We start from the raw sequence: 26102 nt of genomic DNA on the forward strand, positions 1-26102 counted from the left end.
AAACCACTCAGCATTTACCCAGTGCCGTGCAGCCTAGGAGACCTTTGCTAATGTTTAGCCACGCTCACAGGTAGGGGGAAATCCTGCCCTTCCCTTTCTTGCTACAATAGAGAAACCACAAGACAGAGAGGTGAAACGGTACAAAAAGCTTAGCTACTGTTTGTCATGTTTGAATGCTGAAGAAATTTGCTCAGGGAGCAAATTGTGCCATCCTGACTCGGTTTCATGCCTTTATCCCACGTGGCCAGGTTGCATGGTTGGCCCTGAGCTATTAGAAAAATAATGTGGACACTTCACAAAAATATCTTACCTTCTTTTGGTGCTCAAATCACATCACCCAATAGCACACCAAACCCTGGGATAAAGATTTCCATCAAGACAGGGAGATGCCAATGGGATTTCATAAGCAGGACTGCAACCATGATGATCCAGAAGCAATGCCCTATTTCTGCAGGTACTGAAAAAGCTTCAGGGTTTAACTGCACACAAGTAATTAATGAGCATGAAGTTCCTGTTTATCTTGCCTTTGTATCATACAAGCACAGGGTGGATGGGTGACATACATACCTAGGCTTCCCAAGCCTACTGCTGAAAACCCCTTCAATACTGAAATACTGTCTGTTCTCTGGAAATAAAACCATCCAGGATTGCCAAAACCAACAGCTGCAACAGGCCCTGATCAGAAGAACCTCACTTTTGTTTTCACTTTATGAAAAAGAGCTATCCCCTCATTGCAAAATAAAAGCAACCTTTTTAATTTCCTGCGCACACAAGAAGAGCCTCACAAAAAAACAACGTGGTTTCCCCACCTCTGCTTTGACTCCACATTAGGCAGGATTCCCTGCACCACTGAAGCTCAGCCTAATGCTGAAACAGTGACCAACCAGCCACCGTCCAACACCCATCCGGACCAGAAACGCACTTTGCCATGATGGAGAAAGGGGAACGCACAGCTTTCCTCTCCCTCCAAGGAGAAACACGGTGCTCCTCAGCCCCCAGGGCCAACAGCCACCAAACAGAGAAGGAAAATATGGCTGCATGAAATCTCCCCTTCCTGAGCCAGGTCTCCAAACGTCGATGTTACCTCGAGATGGCTGTTCCTGGTGCAAAAACACCATGTACCCACCCAGGGGGAAAGGATTTTGGAGTCAACTCAAAAGAGTGGGGAGCGTTCCTGATTCGTACCCCCAAAATTAACTCTCACTCTCCTTTCTGTGCAATTTTGCTTTCAATCAATAATTTTTCAAAATAGATTTTCCATCAGCTCTGTACTTGAGATCTTTCACAGCTATGGCATTTACAGCAAATCACATTATCTTGCTGCAAGCCAGATTTTTGGCAAAAAGAAAATAATTGCATTCATATGAATAAAAGATTCCCTCACAAATGTATTTCTTCAAGAAATACACCCCCCAAACCCACAATGCCAGCATTTGCCTTGCACAAATATAACATAAATTAGGAAGCTGTAACCAACCAGGCAAAGCCTGCTCCAGCCTGGCAAAAGGAGTGCAGGACGTCGCTCTGCTACATAGACAGGAATGACCTCAGCTGGTTTAAGGGTGGAGGCAACAGAGGCTGGTTGGTCCTGCTTGTCCTCCACAGGTATCAGCCATCAGCTGATCTGTACAGACCACAGATGCTAAAGACGAGGCCTTCAAAGGTGCAAAATGCTCAACATCTCAGTTTGGGTGAATAACCAAGTTTTCAGCGCGTGGGCAACTCAGCACTCCTGGGAAGACAGTAATTTTGGACCCAAGCAGATGTTTCATTTCTGCTTGTGCGTGCCTTTATATCCAAATTTCCTCCAACCTCACAATGGCTACAAAGCTTCATTACTGCACACACACAGAAGGCCCTTCCGCTTGTGTTGAAAGGCTCAAGAGAAATGGCTCCCAAGACAACTCCCAGCTGTCCTGCTCTGGACCAGGACGTGATGAGACCTCTCCTCCTAGGAGACAGCAAGGGTGGAGTGGTGCAACCTCCACTGCTCACCTGCCCACTGCTCCTCTCAATGCTTGCAGGAACATGAGGACTGGGTCAGTGCCTACTACAAGACGGATAAGACATGTTGCTGTTGGGTCCAATTACACTCAAAGCTAAATTCTCCCTAAAACTCCAGTGTTGCTCAGCCCAGTTACTGACTGCAAGTGGTACACCTCAAACTCTCAAGCCTGTGTCCACAATGGCTCTGACCTACATAAACAGCAACATGAGCCCCTTTGGCTTACTTATGTGGTTGGGAACACATCCCCCTGCTCTTCACGCTGCAAATTACTGGCAAACCACTAAGGGACACATCCCTCCCCATGTCGGTGAGGTGATCGTTAACTCCACCAAGTTCACTCTCTCCAGCTTTTCACTCCCATATGGCCACTCAGGACTTTCAGCTGCAAAAGTCCTTTAAAGGGTAGTTTTGCAACAGGTCAAATAAGGAAGCAAATACAACCTAAGAAAAACTAGTGATGCCATCAAGGGGGGAGGCACATCTCTTCTCCTCTTCAGAGGGGCCTAACAACATGGCCAGGCAGGCTGACCCAGCCATCAAATAGCACCGTTTCTAGACCAAACACTAGTGTGAAAGTTAACCTGAACGCAGAATGTGTGTGTGGGGAAGTTCCCTAAGAAAACCAACTCAAACTAAGCCTCTGTGCCTTACAGGCCAGGAAGGCAACATAGCCCAAAGGTCGACGGGGGCTGGGGAGGTGAGAAGTGTCTGATCTGCCCAGCCCTGCCAGGGCCCCGGCACAGATGTGCCCGTCGTTGCAGATGGACACACGCACTTTTTACGGACATGTGTGTGCTCCTTTCAGGCCAGAGAATCGGGTCCCTCCTCATCTGCACAGTTCGAATTAATTATACACTTTAATTTCATGAATTATTAATTTGATTCTGATTCGGCAGCTTACGATTATCCAGCGCTACAGACTATGCAATTCCAGCTTCATTAAAACATCACCAGCTGCCTGAGAGACAGACATTAAATAGCAGAGAGTAATAATAAAATTAAGCTCCCTGCGCATAGCAACAGAGTCTTCCCCAGCCGCACGCTGCGAGGGCCCAACGGGTAAATAGGTCCCTTCCAGGAGGTTTATTCCCTTCCTGAGGCTGGTCTCGCCCTAATCCCTCGTTGGGAGGATGCTGCTGCTGGGATGTGTGGCAGAACAGGGCCGGGGGTCTGCCGGAGCATCGTTCGGATGGGGGGCACAGCTGGGCAATGAGAGCGAGAGGCATCCCTCCTCCCAACGGCCTCCTCGATGCCTGCAGCAAGGACGAGGAAGGCTCTGGAGCTAACATCACCTCCAAATAAATAAAGGGGGAGCGCTGCCTCCCAGCATCTCCCTGGCAAAACAATTTATAGAGGGAAAATGTCGGAATTTAGACATTCCATTTAGCTGCTTCAGAAATCTAAGAACCCCAAACCTTGTGGGATTTGAGAAATCGATGGAATTAATTAAGGGAGATGTCCAGCGGTCTCTGCTAAGTAATCAGCAGGTACAGTAGACCTGAAATTCTATAAAGAAAAATGGGAAGGGATGACATTGAAGGAGGCAGTGGGGATTAAAAAATGAGCATCTGAGTGGTAAAGGCGCACACCCATTGATCGCTGCATTACGGATTAAGGCTTCAACGAGCAGCCAGAAGATTCTGTAGCAGAAAATGGTTACAGAGGATGAGCATGAGCAGAGCAGATATATATAACCTCTGACAGCCGGGAACAACTGAGACGGAGCACAGCTCTGCGACGAACGGCAGAGCAAGAAAGTTTTGGGCAAGGGGAGGAAGGGGAAGCTGGGGGAAAGCTCGGAGGGAGCCATTTTGTGTGAATGAGACTTGCCCAGGAGGAGGGAACAGTGCTCCCCAGGGAAGAGGGGGGCATCCAGAGCTGGTGCCAGAGGCAAGGACATGGGAGCGGGCAGCGAGGTGAGGAGGGGGGTCTGGTATGCTGGCCTGGGAGGCTGCTCCATCAGCAGTTAATGCCTGGGAAGGCAGCACAGGCACATAGGCACACACTAGACCTGCCTGTCACAGGGCTCTCCAGGCCATGCTTCACCTCTCTGCCCTGCCGTGGACTCTCAAGGATATCCCTGCTTTTAATCCTATGGCTCTTGGTGGTTCTGTGCTCTGGTTTGCCAGTTGTCTCACCTCCCACAGGATGACTACATCCGAGCCCAGGAAGGCATCATCACCACTCAGACCATGTCCATGGGGCAGCAGCCTCCCCAGGTCTCTCTGCACACACCACAGCCCCAGGATGTGCAGCTACCTGCCCTCGAAAGCCAGGCTGAATCCTCCTCACAGGGGCAACTGTGGGCAGCAGCAGACAACGCTCTGTTCAGGGGGCCAGTGAGCACCCTCCACCCACAGGAAGGAAACAACATCCTAGGTATGTATGGGAGGAGGATAAAGTAAGATTTACCCTGGAAGCCCCAGCACACAGTCAGTCACTCACCCATGCAGAACTAGTACCACGCTCAGGCCACCATTTGGGACCAACCACAGCCAAGACGTGCTTCTCCAGAGGTCTGAAGCATCGCTCAGAGCCCGGTACCCTACGACATTGCACAGCAGCTATTTCAGACAAGTCTTCAGCAGCTGAACTCAGTTTTCCATGCTTAAAACGGATCCTTGCTGGGAATGTTACCGCTGCATCCAATGCCCTGTGCAAACAGAGCTGCTGCCTGGAGAAAACCCTTGGGAAGCAGCAGCACCTCTCCCAACCATGCAGCCTTCCTGATCAAAACTGAATTGGGATTGCTGGAACATTTCAATGAGAGATTTCACAAATAAACCCAACCCCCACCTCCTGGAGCCACATGTGGTGGCAGCTCTGTCTGCAGAGGTCACCGGGCCAGGCCAGCCTCCCCGTCTGCTCCTCATACATATGCATCATTCCAAGCCAGTGAGAGCTAAATGTCAGCACTGCACAGCCAGAGGGGACCCTGGCTTTGCACGACAAAGGCAGGAGCTTTGGGGTATGAGAAGCACAGACAGGTCAGGTGCATGGAGTAGAAGGGCTCACCCCAGGTATAGATGTGGCTGTGGGCACCCAGCTGCTTCAGGAGACCACCACAAGCTAGTAAGGCTGATTAGGCCAAAGCACAGGTCCGGTAAAGGGCTGTTTGCAGCCCTATGGGTGCCTGGATGGGTGTCACCACCACTCTTTCAAACACAGGAGTATTGCCGTCCTTCATCCCTTAAATTTCTTTCAAAAATCTAGTAGGCACCAAAAAGCATGCCTGAAGGGTTATGAGCATTTTGAGTCAAACTCAGTAAGAATGTCCTGTCTGGGGAAGTGTCCACAAAATCATCTTCCCTCCCCAGCGTGAGCTGGACCCCCTTCCCAACCCTGCAGAAAACACAGCTGTGCTTAGATGAGCAACCTCCACAAAGCATCTGGGTGAGTCCTCCTGTGTGGCTCTGAGAGACAGAGCAGGACACTAAGTGGACCTCATCCCCTTCATCATTGAGGAACACAGGCAGCGTCACCTCCTCCATTGCTGGTTGAGGGACATGGAAACTCTCACTGTGCCAGGCAGGCTACAAGGACCAGGGGACACAGGATGGGCAGTTGTCTGTTCAAGCTGAAATGAGACACTCCTGCATGCAAAAGACTGAACACTGTGTCCCCAGACCCAGCATGACAAGACATGAGCATAAAGAGGCCATGACCTCATGACAAAGATGAGTCTAGCAGACAAAGCTGCAGCATAAACACAGCTTGTCCTTTCTCCCCAGAAAGGCTTCCTCTATGTCCAGGTTGGACTTTGAAAGTGCCTTGTGGAAGGTGCCTTCTACCCTGACATCTCTGCACATCCTTGGAGCAAGTCTCTCTGGCTCCAGCCCCAGTTTCCTTCCAGGTAACCCCAACCTGTCCCCAGGCAGGAGCTGCCAATCCCACCATCCAAGACAACAGCAACGCCTTCAGCTCCCACGTGGGAGGCCTTATGGGTGCCCAGTGACACGTCAGGCGGTGTGTGTTTTACAATCCATGTGTCAAAGAGCCCTAAGCAAAGGCTGTAGCAGATGCAGAGTGTTCAGTAGATTCCTTCCCCTGGCTGCATTACAGTGGGAGGCAGGGAGCAGCCACAGCCCTCTGCCCCCCGCCTCCCCAGCCCCCAGCAGGCATTTGGCATCCAGCACCACAAGCTCCCGGGGCAGACGCGCTCGTCGCCACAAACATCCTCCCTCAAAGCAGGACGCCTTCTCCCATGGGGCAAACATTAGTGGGACAACTGGAAACGTTCAACTTGATTATAATGCTTTAAGAAAAGGTCACAGTGAAATTTCAGTGCTTTACCTTGAGCTCTGTTTGTTCTCTGCGGGATGAGATGGGAAGAGTCAGCTCGCCCTGGCTCGTGGCATCCGTGGAGCTCTGATTGCATTTCATGGGCCAGCAGCGGGCTGTTGAGCTGCAGCAACCCCCCCCAGCCCTGGGGACTGAGATAAGTCACCACGGACACGCTCGTGGGGGCACGAACTGGACCACCACACCATACCTGGACTGTGTTTTCCCTTCACAAGTTGTCCAGCCCTTTGCTGATTTTGCACTGTGCTTGCACCTCTGCTGTCACAACTGATCAAATACACCCAAAAAGCATGGAAAGGCAGCCAGCAATTCCTAGACAGCATCTCCCTGGGAGTTGGGAAGGTTTTCCAGGACGCCATTTGGCTTTATCTTTTCAGTCCTCAAAAGGAGCTGTGGCCAAAAGCACAATGAGGCAGCAGCACTGCGGGACCTGAGTATCACTCAAGCACCACCTAGACCACAGACGACCCTTGGCCACCACAGCAGCCCCACCAACACCTCACCGTGCTCCTAGAGAGAGAAGGCAAAGCAAGGGCTGCCAGTATCGAAGGGCTGTCACAGTTCTGGCCAGCCCTGTGAGCAGGACCAGGTCTCAGCATGAACCTCTGCAGCATCCTGGCTCCCTGTCCCCTATCCTTGTACTCTGGCATGATTGCTTTAGGTCTCATTAACAAGCCACTTTGCTTTCCAAGCCGAGGTGCACAAGGACAACTCACTGAAAGGCTCACGGAAGATAGTCAACGCTCCCTAAAATGCACGCACAAGGGAGAGGAGTAGCCAGGCAGCCATCCTTTTCTGCACAGCAGAGCAGGAGCAGCTCTAACCTGCAGCAAAGGGTTTGCTATCAGTTGGGCAAGAGGAAAACCAAGGTCAGCTTTGTTTGTGGCCAACTGACGGATGCTCTGCCCCCAGCAACGCTCCTGCTGCAATAATTAAATCTGTCGTCCGACAATTTGCTGCCAGGGCAGTTCTCAAAAGGTCTCCAAGCCGAGCCAGTGGAGATGGAGCCCTCTGCACCCACTGTGGTCCAGGCTTCCAGGCTCAGGGAGGAAGATAAGCCAGCGGGAACTCCCTTCAGATGCGACAACACCCCAGGAAAGGGCAGACAACAGACAATTTGGGGGGGAGATTTTAAAACAGCCAGCTCCAGCAAATCAGGATGAATGCCTGAGGTGCTGAGTGCTCTCCCAGCGCCTGAGTGGCCAGGAAGGCTTCAGCTTCCTTCCCTGGGAGCTGCTGCACCATCCAGCCTGCAAAGTGCTCCCCAAAGAGGGAACACTTCGAGGCACTACCACCACACAAATGATTCTTCCCCGATGGCTGCCGCTGTGTCCGGAACACAGGGCCAGGGTGACACTCCCGCACGAGCTGGCACGCAGCAGGCAGCATCCTTCCACTAAAAGCCAACCTCAGCAAAGGCGAGGCCTGCTTCCAAGCCAGTGAAGACAGAAGCAACATCTCAGCTTGTCAGTGGTGCTGTGGTGTAGCCAGGAGGCAGGCAGATCCTCGTCCCTGCAGTGCTTGCTCTCGCTTTTCCGGAGCACGCAGCCACACCTGCCCACGGAGCCGGGATGCTGTATTCCCACCACTCCAGCAGCACCGCTCGCAACAGCTCCCAGCTGCTGCCAAAAGGTATTTTTAGCTGCATTATTTATTTGAACACCTGCCTGAGACTTCAAGGCAGAGTACACAGCCCAAGCAGCAGAGGGAGGGAGGCAGGAACGGTACCGGAAGATCTGGACCGCTTCCATGGAAGATTTGAGGGCAGAGACATGGGTGTGATGGAGTAAGAAGGAGGTTGTGCTGAGGAAGAAGATGGCATAGATGGGATCATCCACCGGCACCACAAACGGCACCAGATTAACCCAGCTGCTGACAGTAGTCAAGTACCAGTGCAGACTGGGAAGATGCTCTGGCCACCCTCATTGACAGGCTGCCTTCAGGGAAATTGGTCTCTTTAGGTATCCAAACACATGTAATTTCAAGATGCTCCAGCCCAACACAGTGACTGCAGCAGGAACACTGAGGTCTCGCTGTCCTAAACCCATGTAACCCCATTTTGGAGAAAAAACTCTCCAAATTCACCCCAATTCCACCCCAGTAACAGCTCATGGCCCTGTTTCAGAGAGCCAGATGCAGAGAAAAAGCAGACAAAGCAAGCAGAGAGTGAGGGAAAGAGGGATGCTGCAGGAGAGGACAGACAAACTTCACTCTTCTTCCTAAAGATGGAGATGCCGTCAGGGGTTGGGGGGGGCACAGGGTAACTGAGAGGCACATGGAAAATGATACAACACCCCTGTGTTATTTTTTCTTACTACCTCATTTACTGGCGAACAAAACCTAGCACACCTCCCTCCCCTTCTGCTGAAATAATCCCTCCTTCTCTCTGAAATAAGCCAAGAAAAAGAGAAGGAAAAAAAAAGGGGAAAAAAAAGAGCATCTAAAAATAAAGGCCAGGCCAGAGTATGTGCCTCTTGGTTGGGCTCCTGTGCTCACAGATCTGCTTATTTTGGCCTATCTCTCCCCAGCGATAAGGCAGCTAACAGCCCGTTATCAGCCAGTCAGTGAAAATGTGCTCCAGCCTGATTAGGGCTCAGTCTTTGCCAAGGTTATAAACAGCCGTTATCGTTCTCCCAAACAGAATAATCCGGACAGTATCAGCTCAGAAACATATGGGCCACACAGCGAAGATAGCCGCTGACGGACACTTCATTTTAATTGTAACGAGTGGTTAGCAGCAGCCTCCAGACAACAGACACAACTGCCCAATTGGCAGCGGGTTCGCATCTCCTCCTGCATCCCTCCTCCCTCCTGCTTGCCACAGCTTTTCTCCTCTCTCTACTGCCCTCCTCCCCTTGACTTTGCAGACCCTTGGGTGAGCATCCCTGCGATGTTGGGAGAGCCCTGCCCAGCCCCCATGGGGTCAGTGTGGAGGATGGAGTGGGCAGGCAGCACCCTCCCTCTCTGCAAAACAGGCACTGACTGGGTGATGGTGGAGTACAGCCATGTCACACCTGATGTGCTTATGGCCAGGATGGCATGAGCAGGGAATAAGAGGGTGCTTGAGGCTGCTGCGATGGTGGGGAGGAACCTGCACCCACCTCACCATGGGGGACAGAGGCAGAGCCCATGGAGAGTCCAGCACCCACATCCCCGTTCCACGCAGCACCTTGGCGTTGCCTCACTGCCTGCCAGCTCAGCAGCAGGCAGGGTGCGGGAAGAGAGGCAGTAAACCCTCATTTCACATTCTCCCGGTGTCCCTCCTGTGTCATACTTCTTTCCCTCCCCCCCACCTACCCCCCTCCCTCTTCCCAAAAGAGGTGGTTTAGCTCAGAGAGTCTTAAAACACATTTGCATTCCCAAGACAAGCTTAAGCATAAATTCATCTCAGTGCAGGGGTCTTTTTTTTTTCCCCTTCTTTTAGTCCCCTCCCCATCCTCCTGCTTTTCCTCCCTTCTCCTTTTCTCTCCAAACCTGAAATGAATTCAGCGAGAACCCTTGCGATTCCGGCACCATCGCGCTGCGCAGCACGGGATTACAAGGGATCCGAGGGCTTTCCTTTTCTTGCGACTCACAGTGTGTGGTGTTGCTGCCTGGGTTTGTTATTAACCATACAGAGGGATAAGGCTCTTAGCCCTATTAGCCACACTAACCGTATTCCCACTTTCTTCTCCAGTCAGCCCCTACTCCCAGAAATTGCACCTGAGCTCCATTTTCCCCCTGGAGGGACAAAAATAGGAGAAAAGGGGAATCCCACAAAAAAAGAGAAACAACAGCAAAACATTAACATGGGGAGGCAAGCTAAAAACCTTAGGAAGACCCAAGGCTGAGCTTCAAGTCACGGATGCTTTCTCAGATCATCTGTATTCGTATCTAGGTGCCAACAGAGCTGTGATCAGAATATCCAAGGCCTCATAAAAGATTCAGGGCTTATTGACTTCCTTGCCTTCACTGCTGCTTCGTGGTATTCCTGCTCAGCCTCCAAACCACCCGCTGCCCCTTACAACTTGCCATCGCAGATGCCAAAGTTGAAGACATCTACTTCTGCCACTGTATTGGACCAGCAGAGCAGAGCATGGGAGGAAGAGTCACCACCCAAGCTGCGGGATGCATTCCCGGCCCCCAGTCCTGGTGAGGGGCACTTCAGGGGATCTTTTGCCTCAGTGGACACCCATACCCCAGAACAGACATCCCCACAGCCACTCCAGCAGCAGCAGCCACCATGGTGGGTAGGTGATACCCCACATACAGTGGGCAGAAGAGCAGGTTTATGAATTACTTTAATTCCAGTCACACATTTAGGTGAAATCATCCCCAAGCTGCAAAAAGAACTTTAGAGCAGAGATTCCTCAAGAGCAGGTTTCCCCCAGGATCATACATGTGATGAGCTCTCCAAAGGCTGTCTCCAGCAGCACTGCAGCCCAGTTTTGCTGCATAAGCAGCCCTGAGCAAACGTGCCAGCCAGAGAATTCAGTCCCTGCAAATTTACGAGCAGCGTTACTCGGCCGCAGCCTTAAAGAGAAGGCAGGGGATGGGGGGAGGGCAGGCACCCAGCTCCTCAGAACACACCTTCCCACTATCAGTCCCTTACTCACTGGTTTTAGGCACAAAACACCAGGTGCATTGTGGACGTGGGATAAATCGTTGTCATTTACATACCAGAGATGTTTGTACCTGAAGTTACGGTGAGATGCCCGCAAATGCCACAGAATATCTACATATCTGCACGCAGATCTGGGCTGTTTATACATACACAGAGTACACACACGTTCCACGCACCCTGCTCAGTGACAGCTCCGATTTCCAGTAATATCATAATATTATTTTTTAGATCAGTTAAGGTATAAAATGTGCGCTCTCTCCGTCTTTAATATTAATAAGTCTTGTAACTAGCAGTTTCTCGTAGCACCGAATTCTTGAGCACAACTAGAAAGGGCACTTATCCTGAAAAATCTAATAAATTTACAGTTTTATATACTTCCTTCAATTGTAAAAGTCTTGTTCAATAAACTTTAAAATGCCACTATAGAGCAATAACACAGACAGTATAAACCCAGCCCTGGGAAAGCTGTGCAACCAGAAATTGTTCCCCTTTCTGCTACAGCAATAAAGTTTTATATGTTTGAACTGACTGTAAAAAGGTTTGAATGTTGGCAACTGGGGAATAATCTGTCTTCTTTATAGTTATTATCATATTTCCCACAAGACCCTTTGGTCTGTGTCAATCCTTCTCGTATATGACACCTTTGTACTGTCAGCGAAAGCAAGAATACTTAACTTTTTGCGTGCGCGCAGGGCTGTGACTGGAGGTCCTTCATTCTGCTTTCCTTCAGATTACAGCGCCGGGAATAAATTACCTGTGACGTGCTGCGATGGAAACCTTTTACCAAATCAAGCTGATTTGGAGCTCAAAGCTCAAAAAAAAAAACCTGACAAAACAAGAGAGGGATTGATTTGTGGACCGGCTGTTAAGGCACCAGAGGTAAGAGCAGCTGCCACTGAATGAGGGTGCTGCCATCCCCATGGCTCCCCAGGACACTGTGGCTGCACCCCCGGGCAGGCAGCGTTCTCCCTCGATGCCATCTCCTTGTTGCCCTTGCTCCTCCTGCCTCTCTGCCACTGTCTGAAGGCAAAGGCAGGTCCAGTACGAGCATCCCTAGGTTGGGCGGTTGGAGATAGAACAGCCAGGTGCCTCCTGGACAGAAACATTTGGGGGATTCTCTCTGAATCCCAAAGTTTCCCTTTTTTCAATGGTATCTAGCAACAGGACAAGGGGTAATGGGATGAAGCTGGAACACAAAAAGTTCCATTTAAACATAAGAAAAAACTATTTCACTGTGAAGGAGCCCTGGCACAGGCTGCCCAGGGAGGGTGTGGAGGTCTTCAAGACCCGCCTGGACACGTTTCTGTGTGACCTGATCTGGGTGGACCTGCTTCTGCAGGGTCTAGATGATCTCTAAAGGTCCCTTCCAACCCCTACCATTCTATGATTCTGTGAAATCTGACCTAAAGCAGTAGTAGATAAATATAAGGAGATTCCTCAAGCTCATCCATTTAGCAACAGATGATGCTTTAATCAGTTGAAATTTTTAACCAGCGAGGAACTCACAAGCCAAGATGAAGGATGGGTTTTGTCACAAGACCTATAGTAGACCTGGACCTGGCACCATCCATGCAGGGCAGACCTGGAGGAGTCACTGTGGTGGTAAGGACACAGGGGAACCCGGTCCTCAGCCTGCAGCAACCCAATCATCTTTCAGGTGGCAAAGATGAGGCTCAATCAGAGATTGAGATGTCAGAAGAAGGGATGTTAAAGCACGTTTGGAAAATGAAAAATGAGGAGTCACCAGGACCAGATAATACCTGCCTAAGAGTTCTGCAGGGACTCAGAAATAAAATGATTGCATATTTTCATTAGCAGCTCAATCTCTCATTACACTAGAGGACACAAAGTGTCATACCCTATTTTTAAAAAATGGAGTGAGATGAGCCACAGATTCACCGACTTGTGAGTCTCACTTCAGTACTGGCTAAGATGACAAATAGATAGGATAAAGCCTTGAGATGGACATGATACCACCGAGATTAACTTGCGGTGCCTGTAAGGAAGAAGAAAATGTACCTTACTGATCTATCTATTCAATTGCTTCACACCCAGCAGCTGAAGGCAGGAAGCATAGCTGGTGTTGCTTAGAGTCCCTCAAAGTTTCATCAGTTAAATTTAACTCTTCTCCCAGCAAAAACAAGGACTAAACGTTGGGTTAAGAGGTGGAAGAGAGTAGAGATAAATGTCTTTTTCAACAAGGCCACGGGTATAGGTTTGCACACTGCTGCATAGTAAGTTTATTGCCAGGAGAAGAGCGTGAGCAGCAGTAGGCTTGAAAGGAACATGAGCAACAGGAGTTAGCAAGGACTTGTGAGGGTTGAGATACTTCTCCAAGGACGTGTGAACGAAGCTCCATGAGCTGGAGATAAGATGGTGGGTAAAAGTCAGCGAGGGTAAAATGCACAAGGAAGTAATTTAATTACTCACACACAGTGAGTACGACAAACTTTGCGCAGTCAGGCCAGACGCCCAGCCAAGCATGAAGGGAAGGTGTGGTGAGAGCTGCCAGGGCTGCACAACACCCCACGTCCAGGCTGCCCCCTGCCCTGAGGCTTCTCAGCCCCTTTAAGCTCACTAGCCTTGTAAGAAAGCTGAAGAGAGAATTCTTATCACGGCCTTTAGTGCTAGGACATGGGGTAATGGTTTTAAATTAAAAGAGGGTAGATTTAGATGATATATAAGGATGAAATGTTTTATGATGAAGGTGTGAGACACTGCAAGAGGGTATCTGGTGAGGCTGTGAATGCTCCATTCCTGGAGAGAGATTCTGTAAGGAGGAAGGATGGAAACGAGCACCAAGCACTTATAGCCTTCAAAATATAATTTGATAGTTAAGCAGACAACTGGAAAATCCACCACTATGAACCAGAAGAAGAGGACAGAGATGCACCCATACTGCCCTTCCCAGGCCTAACCACAGAGCTGGAGGAGCACCAGCCACCACAGCTTCTCCCCACCCCATCTGTCCCTCCACACGTGAGAAATGGCACTTGAAAGGCAAACCGAGCACCATAATCATGAGGTTTCAGTTCTAGACCCCAGCTTAGCACTTTGCACAACCGGACACAAGACCCCAAGACCTCTGCACTCATCCTCCGCAGGACCCCAAACCTGAAGCCACTCCAAGTGGGCCATGGGGCTGTTGTCTGCCCCCAGCTGCATCCCTTTGCGCCTCCCAAGCAGCATAAGCCTCTTTGCTAACGATCAATGAATAAACCTCTCGGTGCTCACCATGAAGATGCTCCATCTCTGGCTTGTTGTGAGCCCAGCAAGTGCTGCTGTGCGGTAGTAGGGGTCTGCAGAGATCTAGGCAGCACTCTCCTCGCTCCATGGGGACAACCCAGCTCTTCCCAGTGCACCTCAACATCCCAGCCCCGAACCTGCTGGATCCCAGGGCCGTGAGCGAGCGGGGTATGCGCTCACCGTGCCGCCCCATCCCGCCAGCAGAGCAGCAAGGGTTAAGTCCAGCCAGCAAGGCGCATCTCTGTTGCAAGAGTCCATTACCTCCCGCCACATTACCTCATTCATTTCTTATATGCGGATGGTTTATTCTCCCATGAGCACCCTCGCTGGCAGACATGGCTAGTGTAAAGTCCCCTCCCTCCCCTGTATTTCTCTATCCATCACATTTAACACTCTGACAGTAACAGTCTATAATGTTTCTATTCTACAAAACCGCTCTGTCAACTCCAGGCTTCCAGAGCAGCAACTGAGGAAAATAAATAACATCAACGCCAGGCCCGACAGTATCACAGCTTGCTTTCTGCTGGGGGTTTTTGTTTGGTGGGTTGGTTGTTGGTTTGTTTTTTTTTTTTGAGGAACGGAAAGGAAAGGAAAAAAAGGAGAGAGAGAATGGGGAAAAAAAGTCCAGGCACATAATGTGCAGAGAGAGATGGGCAGGAGTTTCCTTCCCACCCAAACGAAGGGCTAGGAGACCCTCAGAGATAAGCACAGAGCTTCCAGTGCAGAGAAAGCAGGAGCCTGCTGCCCCTGCACCCCTGATCCCCAGGGCTATGGTGGCTATGGGGAGGAGGAGGCAAGGGACTGTATCTCAGCTCCCCTTCAACACCGGCTCTGCCTCCAGGAGCCAAGGGTGTGCATAGGCAGACAGGTAGCTGCAAGCACCCAAGTGCAAGAATAGGCTGGGAAGCACTTGCAGAGGCTATGTGTGAGAACAGAGGCTGCACAGGGAGGAGGAGAGGAGCTACAGCTTGTGGAGATGTAGGATTCATCCCACTGTCACCCATCATAACCCCCACAAATTCCATCACATCAGCAGGCAAAACCCCATCTGGTCCACACCAGCCCCGGTCAGAAATCACTAATCCACTTAAATAATCCACTCTGGCTCATAGCTTAGTGGCTTTACAGTGTTTTCCATCTCCTTTCACTCCTGTGGAATTCCCTGGAGCTGAAATCGGGCAGGCAGCCACAGCTCCAAGGTTTGCCTGCTCCTTTCTGCAGCTGCACGGGCAACTCCAGTACCCAGTAGCAGCAACGCTGAAGGGGAACTGCACCCAAATAAGCATCACCAGCAAATAATAATGATAACCACCTTAGAAAATTGTCTGGCATGTTGGAAAGTGAAAACCAAGCTGAGAAACTCACTTTGTATTTTTGCTTTTCCTTGATAGGACTCTGTTGGTGTTTAAGTTGCTGCCTGCAAGCTCGCCTGCTTGCCTGCCTTCTGCATGAGCCACGCAGGCTTGACAAACAGAGAGGTCAGGTGGTGTTTTTCAATGGGAAAAAAAAAAAAAACAAAACCACATAAAGAAAGAAAGACATGCACAAGAACTTTTCCAATCAATCAGAGAGAGACACAGCCCTTGACAGCCCTGCAGACCTGGGGGCTGTGCTCACCAGGCAGCTTACGGAACCTGCCCACCGCAGGACAATGAGGAGCTAGGTTGGCTCAGAAGGAGAGATTTGGAGGGCACAAAAAACATAGGGAGCAAGTAACTGTCCTCACAGCCCCCCTGGTATTCACTTCACCTCTCCCTTTGTATCTAACAGCTCTGAAATCAAGCTGATATCCTCCAGCTTGACACCAGGCAGGGCCACTGCCAGTCAGCCCCGGATGGGAAGGTGCATGGGGCTACACCACCTCATATCTCAACGACAACTTCAAGGAAAAGGGGGAAAAAAAAAAAAGAGCAAGTAGAAAACGGTTCCCTCTTTTGTTTACACACCTGCCAAGGGCTGATGCTGGCTGCTGTCAGTCATTTGTACGAGCTGATGGTTTTCTAGCCGAAAGCAACGTAAGCAATAGCAAAGCAAGTAATAAAGGGCTGGATCCTGCTCCAAGAGTCCCATGCCACCCCCTTAGCTCACTCTGCAAACTCTGCTCTGAAACACACCAAGCAACCAGAAAAGCCTTTAGCTTTGGAAAATGAACTGTGTGGTCTGACTCTTTGCAAGAAAGAGCATCACCTCTGTGAGAGGGACCTCTAAGCAACATCAGCACTGAGCTATGCTGAGCATCCAGGATTTGGAGAACTCAGACAGAGATGGACAATGTTTGCACCTGAGCATCCTCTCTGGGATTCCCTCAGAGAGAAGCGGCTCACGCAGCACCCACCATTGCTTCAGGTTCACTGGCCAGACCCTGCCTGTCCTCTGCACCCCAAGCTGTGCTTTGCCGCAAAGGCCCTGGAGCCCCTCAGAAAACCCTGAGCCAAGGAGAATACTGATAGGTTCTGAGCTACTGTCTGGAACGGGCTAAAGGATGAGGACTCCAGAAGCAACTATCTTTGCCACAGACTCCCAGTACTCTGCCAGGAAGGGCCTTTATTCCACTGCAAAATGAAACTTCCCACTTGCAAAAGCAAGAATAAAGCTTCCCACAGAGGTCTGACAGCATAATATGCATGCAGGCCCGTGTGTGTACAGGCACACTCGCAAGGGGAACGTGCAAGAGAAATACAAAGGAGCAATGAAAGGCAGAAATCGAACTCCGAGCTTTGATGGGGAAAAAACCCACATAAATGCCTTTTTTTTCTTTTTGTCAAGCTGTATTATTTTCCATTCATAAATATCCCCAATAGCTATATACGTACCCAGGTAAAATTTGTGTTTAGCTAAGCCCTGTCACCAGGAAGTGTGTTATTTGCTCTCTGATCGCTGTTGTTACTCCATTTATAGAAAAGACCTCCCTTTGCCCAACATGAGAGGAGAAACTGGGCGCTGGGGCTGATGTCAGTGCGACCAGAGAGCAGCCCTTGGAGAGAAACCGTTGCAAACAGTTCACAGGCTGAGATTTGTTCCTGCAACACAAATTATGTTTATATAATTAATCCCTTTCCTATTTACTTTTGCATCAGGATTTGCTGACAAACAGTTCACCAAACTATAAAGTAAAAGCGGTAGATCTGGGAGCAGGGGGTAGGGCTCCCAACTTGCTTTACTTACTCCCCAAACTCTAGGGAGATGCAATGCCCTGTTGATAGACACAGCAAGTTCAGCTGCTGTGTGGAACAGCCAAACTTTTCAGGTTTGCTGCTGCCAAAATTAAAGGCTAGAGACTCACTCGCAGAACCAGAAGCATCTTCCACTCATCCCCTCAGCTGAGTCCTCCAATGGCCTGAAATGATGGAAGCAGCAGTACACGTGAGCAGGGAAATCCATCTTTTCTAACTTCAGGAAACATAAGATTTGGGCTGGGTTTTTTTTTGCAGAACAGAAGGGAACTGAGGAAGCAGAAGATCCTCCAATAAGAGCAAACGCAGCTCTGCTCCAGAGCACCCCAGGCTGAGAGCCCCAGGGCTCCCCAGGGAGCTGCCGCTGTGCGCACCAGAGGGCAGCAGTGCCAAAGCCACCCACTACAGCCCTGCAGCCACTCACCTGACAGTTCTGCTTCATGCAGGGAAAGAGGTGGAAAACAAAACCATCAGCTGTTTTGATCCCTGTCCTTTACAGAAAGCTCGGTGCAGACGTCTACTGAAGCAAATGTGAGCCCTTTTTTGCTGCTGCTTTAAGGACATCCTCAAACGCTGTGAGCTGCACTCAGGCACTGATGGCTGCATGAAAGGGGCTGTGGTGCCACAGAGCTACTCGCTCAACAGCATACTTTGCTGAGACTCAGCTGAAGGGCCCTGCACTAGGGCACTTCTGGGCTGTGAAAAACCCAGGAGCTACAGCACAGGAAAGTTAAAGCGGGTTTTGATGGAAAGCCATGAGGAAGACTCAGTGTGCAAGCAACGCATCACTGTGAGCATCCTTGCACCGCTGTGAGCATCCCTCCCATAGTCCACCTGCAAGAGGCTACGGGGCCAGCTCAGTCACGGGCAGCACAACAAGCACCAACAAGCCACAGCTTCACCCTGCATACCCTCCTCTTGCCTACAGCCCACCTCTGGAGATGAGGAGTGCTGATGTAACCCGCGGCCTACTGATAAAGGGAGATGAGGCGCAGCAGCAGTGGTGGCAGCAGCAGCCAGGCTGCCGAGCGGGCTGGGATGCATGTAATCAGAAGGGTTATCTAATGCTAGTTTCATTCTAATTGAGTCACTACCATATGTCACCCTGCAATAACAACGCAAGCAGCATGCAACTGAATACATATTTAATTCACATAATGGGTACAACAGTAGAAGTAATCAAGGCAGTTTGCCATAAGCCATAAAGAAGTGTAGCGTGTTCCCATTGAGGAGCAGCCTGCGCTGGGGGAGAAGGGGATGGCAGGAGCTGCAGAGGAGGGGGAGGGGAGCCCCAAAATGCACCCCAGCGTGGGCTGAAAGCGAGGCGGCCGTTCGACGCCAATGGGAATCGATGGTGGGATATTGTCGACGGATCGTTAGCCCCTTCAATATAATTAACAGTAATGGATTTATTGGCGGAAACTTAATGATTGGAATGTTAAATACCGGCCTGGAATTGCAGCGTGCAGTCCAGCTGAGGGACACTCGCTTTGTTTCCAGTTTCAAAAAGGACAGAAAAATTCGGAAAGTCAAACTGAGGCAGGAACAAAACAAGGTGCAACCTCAGCAGCAGGGCCAGGCAGCAGTGGCTGTCCCTGCTCCCAGCTCACCCTCCTCTTCCAGGGGCACCTGACGGCCCCGCTCGCCACCTTCATTTCCTCCCGCAACGAGAAGATTAATACGATTGAGGACCACTCATCAATATCTTTGGACAGATCAACCGGAGTTTTCATTAAAGCCATATTAATGCTTTTGGGTACACAGCTGTGGACGGGTTAAGCCTCAAAAATAAAGCCCTGGGAGGAAAGAAAAGAGGAGAGGAGCAATGTCCGCTCCCAGCCGGGAATTAACGGAGAGCTGGCCTGTTCCCTCGTTAGCGGCCTCTCCCATCAACATGTTTTGATGTATATTTCATGAGGATAAACAAACATTCATTTCACTTTGGAAAGGTGCTTGCTGTAATGTATTGGCAGCCTCACCAGCAATGAGGGGACATTAATTTCAATTCTGGTGTTTAAACACTTTGTTGAGTCCCAATCATTCATCCCCAGCTCAGCACAGCCCCGGTGTGGGGAAATAACGGACAAGCAGAACCCAAACCTCACCCTGCTGCAGAGCCTGGTGGAGTTCATTTGCTATTTAAATGACTTAAGAAGGACCAGATGTTAGGAAAGAGGTGGTTCTACCTGGCTGCTTGTACATCCTTCAGCCATCCCATGTATCATCAGAGAGGTGTTCCCAGCCTACCTTGGGAAATCCGTGCCCAATATTTGCAGAGTTACAATGAACTACAAGATGTGCCAGGGGTGGACGGAGGACATCTCTGTTGGAAGACTCCTGGGTCTTCCAAGACTCCCCAGCTCTCCACCTTTGTATCCTTTGAATTCCCTTGGAGTGCTGCAGAGCGGTCTATTAAAGACAGGGGATTATCAGTCTGCTACCAAAAGCCAAACCTCAGAAAACAGCCCGCCTGGTCCATATGGCTTTCCTTCAAGGGGAGAGGAGAGATGCTAGTGAGGATCCATTGCATGTACCTCCTTCCAAATCAAATACTGTTCTGGGGTTAACAACTGCAGCCAGCTCCCAGATTAACTGTTTGGACAGATTTGCTTGCCAGTAGCCTACATCTCTCAGTGGGGTTTTGGAGATGCACAGGCTATATGTGAGAAAATGTCCACGGTGTTCCTCAGGGAAACGCAGGTACAGATGCAGGCTCCTGTGCTCCATCCCTGCTGGCTCTTGGTTCTTTGTCTGCACCACTGACTAAATAGAGCTGGCAGAAAATGCACAGCAGATAGAGCAAGGGAGGCCAGGGATGGAGAGCTGGGGGTGTGTGGGAGGGGGAAAATGGGAAGTAAATGTGGCCTGGAAAAGGAGATGTGGCCGTCCTGCCCAGTGGAGGAGAGCAGGACAGGCTGAAGAAAGTGGTTGGGAAGACACCACCACCTTTATTACTCTCTGTAATGTCTGCAAGAGACAGCGCTGGAGGAAAGGCATTTTACAAATTATCTCTGGGTTAAGATGAGAGGAAATAGCCAAATAGGAGAATGATGCCTTTATGAAATGGTGATGTTGTTTCTTTGAACACCAAGGGTTTTGCTTATCCCAGCCCTCCCTAAACGCACTCACCACCACCCAAAAGGAAGAAGGAAGCTGCAGCACAGTTTCCTCCCTTCTAAGAAGCAGAGTTCCCCTATCAACACTTAACGAATATTCACCTGGAGAGCCACAGCAGGAGAGGACAGGGAGGAAACTACCTTACAACGGGACAGCCAGAGTTACTCTCTTGTTTTTTCCTCCCATTTTTATTCTCCTGCTTCTTTTTCTGATCACTAAATATGCAAGATACCTTATGCATAAGGCAGACTTAAAAGAAGTTACAGTATCTGACAACATATCAACAGCTCTCTGGGAGCACTGTAGAGACATTGTGGTTGCTTTATATTATAAAGCACGCACAAAGAGACAGATACACACACATGCTCCTATCTGGCTCCACATAAATGCAGGCAATGCCATAAAAACATTTCTCCTTTCGCTTTATTTTGTGTGATCTGCTTTGTGAGGATGTTTGTAGAGGCAGCAGCATTGTCTCCCTTCTCATCTACACATCTCCTCGTTTTTAAGGGTAAAAAGTTGTTTTAAGAAGAAAATACACTAATGCCTAAAAAGGAACTTATGACAGGAGAGCTGCCACAGTCAGGGTCACAAAGCAGATAGGCAGTGAGAGGCAGAAACCACCTTGCCCCCAACCACCTTCTACGGTATGAGCCCAATGAAACGATACGCATCAACATCAGGTGCTACTCAATGGCTAATCCAGTCCCATCAGAAGTCCCTCCCTTGTCCTTCATCTGAGGCTGATGAAGGTGTACGTCCTTCCTAAAAATCTCCCTCACATGTCTGTCTTGACCTCTGAAAAGCCAGATGTTTCCAGTAGTGTTGCAATGAACACAACTGCCCTGATGGCAGCCCCCGTGAAGATGCAGACAGACCACGTGCCATGGTTGGGTGAAACGGGCATTTCTCTGTGGTAGGGTTAGAAACCGACAGATTTCCCATTTCACCTCCTTACAAGGGCCATGTACCATCAACTATGGTCTCTACCCCAAAGAGCTCCACGTCTAAATGCACAGAGAGGCAACACAGACAGAAGGATTAGTTCAGACCTTTGTGAACCCAACCGTCCCACTACAGCTCACCCAGTGACATCTGGCAAAGTCATCCCAACTCCTGAAGCTTCCCCATCCTGCCAGTGCCATTGGAAAAGAAACATCCATGGCCCGAAGTCACATGGAAAAATCCCAGAGCCTTGCCTCCCTCCGCCTGCCCCCCACTCCCTCCATTCAATAATCCTGTTAAACTGAACCCTGGCTGGATTAATCTCTTTCCCCAGACAAATGGGTGATTATTCAGGCATCACTTTGGGATTTTTAGGGTTTGTGTGTGTTTCTACTGATCTCCTCTTGGCTTCTTTTGTACGTGGCTTTTACTGCTCCCCCGACAGCGTGCACGATTCAATGCAGTCTCTCTATTAACATTTCAGATACAAATACCTGCTCCCCAGGGCTACTCACAACAAACATCTGCAGAGCTTTGGGGAATCCTTCCGTACTTCACCACCAGGCTAGAAAAACCTACAGCTACTCCTATTTGTCCTTAACATCTTCTCGTCTCTAAAGCTTGCCAAGACGAGCTCTGCAAACATTCAATCCACACAGCCTAAGGCCAGAGCATCCAGAAATCAACCTCCTAGCCAAGCCTGACAAATCCAGCATGTGCCTTGGACAGTCTTGGATAAGGAAGATCCTACTAAGGTCAACTGAATTTGGCACCCAAACACTCAAGTGTAAAGACATAACCCTGATGAGGAAAGGCTCGGGCAGGAACATCAGGTGGCTGTGGTTATCTCCTGTCCAGGAGAATAAATTGAGACCCATCAGGAAAAGCAAGAAGGAAAAAACTGAAGTGACCTCAAAGGTGGTGGTCGGGCTTCTCGCCTGGACAACAGGAGACAACCACTTGTGACCCCAGAGAACTGGCCCTGGGTCTCACACAGCTACATTTCCAGTAAGGTTTTTTCTATAGTCAAAAAAAAAATCTTGGGAGCAAGACACATGGTCCCTGCCTTGCCTGAAGGAATGTAACTCCTTTACTCCCCAGAGCACCTCTACAACAGAGCCTGAATCTACCAAGCCAGCAGTTCAGTTTGCCATCACCCCACATTTGCATTCCTATATATGCCATTATGTGTGTGCATATACAGACACATAGGTACAGGTATACATAAACATGCATTTTGGTAAGCAGCGTGGAACTAGGCAGCGTTGAAACACCGTTTTGCTCTTTGAAAAAATCTGCTTGTAAGGTTATTCACACTCCCAACCCCAGAGAATGCCATCACGTAAAAGCCAACAAACCCTTTTGCACTGCCCAGATGTTTTCCCCGCATGTCCTCAGTTATATTTCTATACTTCAGTGACTACAATAAGTTGAAACTAATTTATGCCCTGGCTAGCCCTGCCAAAGTGAGTTGGCCACGAGGAGCCAGCTGGACTGTGGAGCTATACGACTGTTTACCAAGCCTCAGCCTGCCCTGAGCCTTTCCAGTAAAGGCATGCAAAGGAGCACATCATCCCCCAAAGGCTAGTACAACCCTTCAGCTGCTAGCAAAGGGAACGAGAACAACCAGAAGATATCTCAGCCCTGCAGCTGGAAGGTAGATCTCACTGGGTACTTGCTGAACTAATAGCTTCCACTTCAGTGGGATACTCACATTTTTGGTCATTTTTAGCTTCAGGGGTCTTGAAAGAGACAAGACTCACAGCATTTGGTGTCAGAAGAGAAAGTGCAATACAGAGTCACGCTGATCCTCGGGAAAGACACTCAACAGTGAGGCTTCCCACATCACTCAAGACATCCTTAGAAAACATAAATCAGTATTTCCAGCTTCTCTGGGGTGTTTAGTTTGTGACATTTCAGGACATACAAGATGCTTCTTGACACTGCAAGGGACAGAGGATGCTCTGCCAATTCTTGTCCAGATCAGGGACCAGTGACAGCGGTGAAGGACTGGCGAGCTCGATGCTGAGCCAGAGGGGCAGTAATCCTCGGGACAGACCTGGAGAACCAGAGAGGGATGCTCTACAACTCTTAAGAAATCCTTCCCACGCCTTTTGCAGCAAAGGGCAGCCTGGGGTGCCAAACAGACCAAAAAGTCACAAAATCTACACACCTCCAGCCTCTCTTCCCTAATCAAGGCAGAGATAAGCCAGGCACAATTCCCATTAACCAGCTAACACGTATCACAGTGTTTCCCAGCCGGGGCTCCTCATGGCTAAATAACAGTCTTTATCCCCCAATTTCCCTTCATCATTTGTCATCTTCTTTCATATCAACTCAGTATTTCCTGAATCCTCAACTACTAAGAGGCTCAAATAAAAAAAAAAAAAAACAAGGAGGAAAGTGCTTATGACTCACTAGTAAACTGGTTAATGTTTCCCACCCTTCTCTCCATCTTCCCCTTTTCCACTCTAGGCCTCCAAAAGCTTCCCAGCCAGCCAGAGATTGGTTCAGATGCTCTGGCCTGGGGGAGGAAACCTAGCAAACAAGAAGGCAGATACACATCCAGTGCTGGGAAGAAAGAGGCACAGAGCATGGGGATCTCTGGCAGATGTGTTTTCTGTTCTCCAATCCCACATCAGCCCAGCATCCCTGGGACAAACGCAGTCCTGCACCAAGCCATGCTAGGAACTTTCCCAAAGGACAAGAGCACAAAAGCAGTTGGGGATCCCATTGTGGGAGCATCCTCTGCACAGGACAGGCAGCACACAGCCCCCCCCCATCAGCCAACAGTCCCTTTCAAGCTGATATGAACGGGCAGAGATGCGAGTTCCTGCAGCAAAAAACGGTCTGTGAGGATACAGAGGAGGGGCTGCACTGTGGGCTTGGCAGGTCTACATGGAAACAGAGACAAGAAAACAGGGTACAGCAGTGTTTCATGCTCAGCAGTGCTCTCCTTTACACATGCATCCATGGGCAAAGACAGCACAGGAAGCTGGGTGGTGTGGGCAATGAGGGCACGGCTCTGTATGAGGCTGAAGGTAGCCTCATCTGCATCACCACGCCACATGGCACCTCCATGGCAGAAGGGAGACCTTCAGCTCCTGCAGATGACAAGCTGACTGAATCATCACCCAGACTCAGCCATGCTGCTCGCCTCCTGAGCGGGTGCACATCCTGCATTCTCCCAAGCAACACCGAAAGAAATGGGTATTTTTTTTACCCCCTCCCCTTCAACGCTTTTACCCCCACACAGGTTCTCCTCTGTCTCTTTGCTCTCTAATGCACTGCCACATCTTCAGATAAATTGCATCAGGACAATTCAGGGGCAACCCAAAAGCAAAGCAGAATGGTTGCAATGGCTGCAGAGTAGGGAAACAACAACAGCAACAGAACACACCCCCCCCCCCCCCCCCAAAAAAAAATAAAATGAACTAAAACAAATGAGGAGCCAGGGGGTTTAAAAAGAGACAGGACTGGGGAAAAAGCAACAGCAGCACATGGAAAGGGGAAAGGGGGGGGCAGAATTCCTCTGGAAATCATTAATACTCCAGGAACCTTCAGGACTAAACCTGAATACAGACACTTAAGCTCTCAGCTCTGCCATTAACGCTAGGGCCTAAATTATTGATCTTTTGCCTTTATCAGCATAACAGTCACGTCCCGGTATCAAGATCTAACTACGCTGCGGTCCCTGTGCTGCAGCCACTGAAATAATTAGGCGAAATTCTCATTAAAGGAGAGTGAAAGGTTCAGAGATGGAGACAGAGAAAAAGGTCTGGGAGAGTGTTTAATGTCTTCCACGGGGTCGAGAGAGCGCTCTGATCAAATCCCTGCGCGGGGCTGGGGGATGACAGCTTATCAAAAGGAGAAGTCCAAAGCCCGGGCTGGGCTGCACTGTAGCGGCGCCCGCCCGCAGCCACGCGCCGGGGAGAGGGGGAGTGGAGGAAGGCAGGGGGAAAAGGCATGAGGAGATAGGAAAACGAACACAAAACAACACAAGGGCTCGGTCTGAGTCTAAAGGCTGGGGACAGAGAAGGGGTGTGGGGAGGGGAGGTGGGAGGCAGGAGCCCCCAGTCTGCTCCCCAAGGCACACGGCCATGGCTCCTGCTATCGATTTCACTGCGGACTGCGCCGCTTGGGACACCGAAAGGAAACCGCAGCACGGAGAGGGAACGCGGCAAACCAGAATCGAATCCGTGTGCGGGGCTGGGAGGATGGAAGGAAGCAGACAGGAGGATGAGGGTAGGAGGAGGGAGGAAGAAGCTCAGCCTGGCAGCAGCACTAGTCCCAGCCCTAAATGCTATGAAAAATGTCTAAAATATACAGGTCTGTTTGTAAAAAAGGGAAAAAACGAACCCCACCAGCCCAAAATGCTGAGAAACATTTCACAAAGCCCAGGGGGAAAAAAACCAACAATCCTCCGTCTGGTGGACAGCAGGAAGAAGTCGCTGAAGATTTTGGTGCAATTGGGGAGGAGGTGATGGAAAGATAAGGCAAGTGATGGACAGGGAGGGAAAAGGACAGGGATGAACATAAAAAGCCTGTCCCCTCCCCCCCACTCACCCAAAGTTTGCCTATATTTAATGTCAGCGCGCTGCAATTTAAAAGAAAAATTCCATTTCACTCGTCTAATCAGAATGGTTAGAGAGCCCATTACCACAAACACTGGGAACATCTGAAATTGATTATTTTCTTTACTTGGTGC

The 26102-nt window shown here is 49.9% G+C and overlaps 1 protein-coding gene and 1 long non-coding RNA gene across 5 annotated transcripts in view; one reads left to right on the forward strand and one right to left on the reverse strand.

Moving 5' to 3' along the window:
- PBX1 (PBX homeobox 1) overlaps positions 1-26102 on the reverse strand; it is a 131753-nt gene that overhangs the window by 48874 nt on the left and 56777 nt on the right. The window contains exon 1 of one of the 4 annotated variants that reach the window (XM_062003182.1): positions 6302-6533. The exons of the other annotated variants lie outside the window; for them this stretch is intronic. Within the exon in view, the coding sequence (XP_061859166.1) occupies positions 6302-6386 (85 nt within the window). The 5' untranslated portion in view covers positions 6387-6533. Of the gene's footprint in view, positions 1-6301; positions 6534-26102 lie in introns of those variants that run through there. 4 annotated transcript variants of the gene reach the window in all.
- LOC133626237 (uncharacterized) lies at positions 8972-12845 on the forward strand. The gene is made up of 3 exons (XR_009819376.1): positions 8972-10535; positions 11644-11792; positions 12571-12845. It is a non-coding gene; the product is annotated as an uncharacterized LOC133626237 (long non-coding RNA).

The sequence above is a fragment of the Colius striatus genome, chromosome 10, assembly GCF_028858725.1.
Source record: "Colius striatus isolate bColStr4 chromosome 10, bColStr4.1.hap1, whole genome shotgun sequence".
NCBI classification, from domain to species: domain Eukaryota; kingdom Metazoa; phylum Chordata; class Aves; order Coliiformes; family Coliidae; genus Colius; species Colius striatus.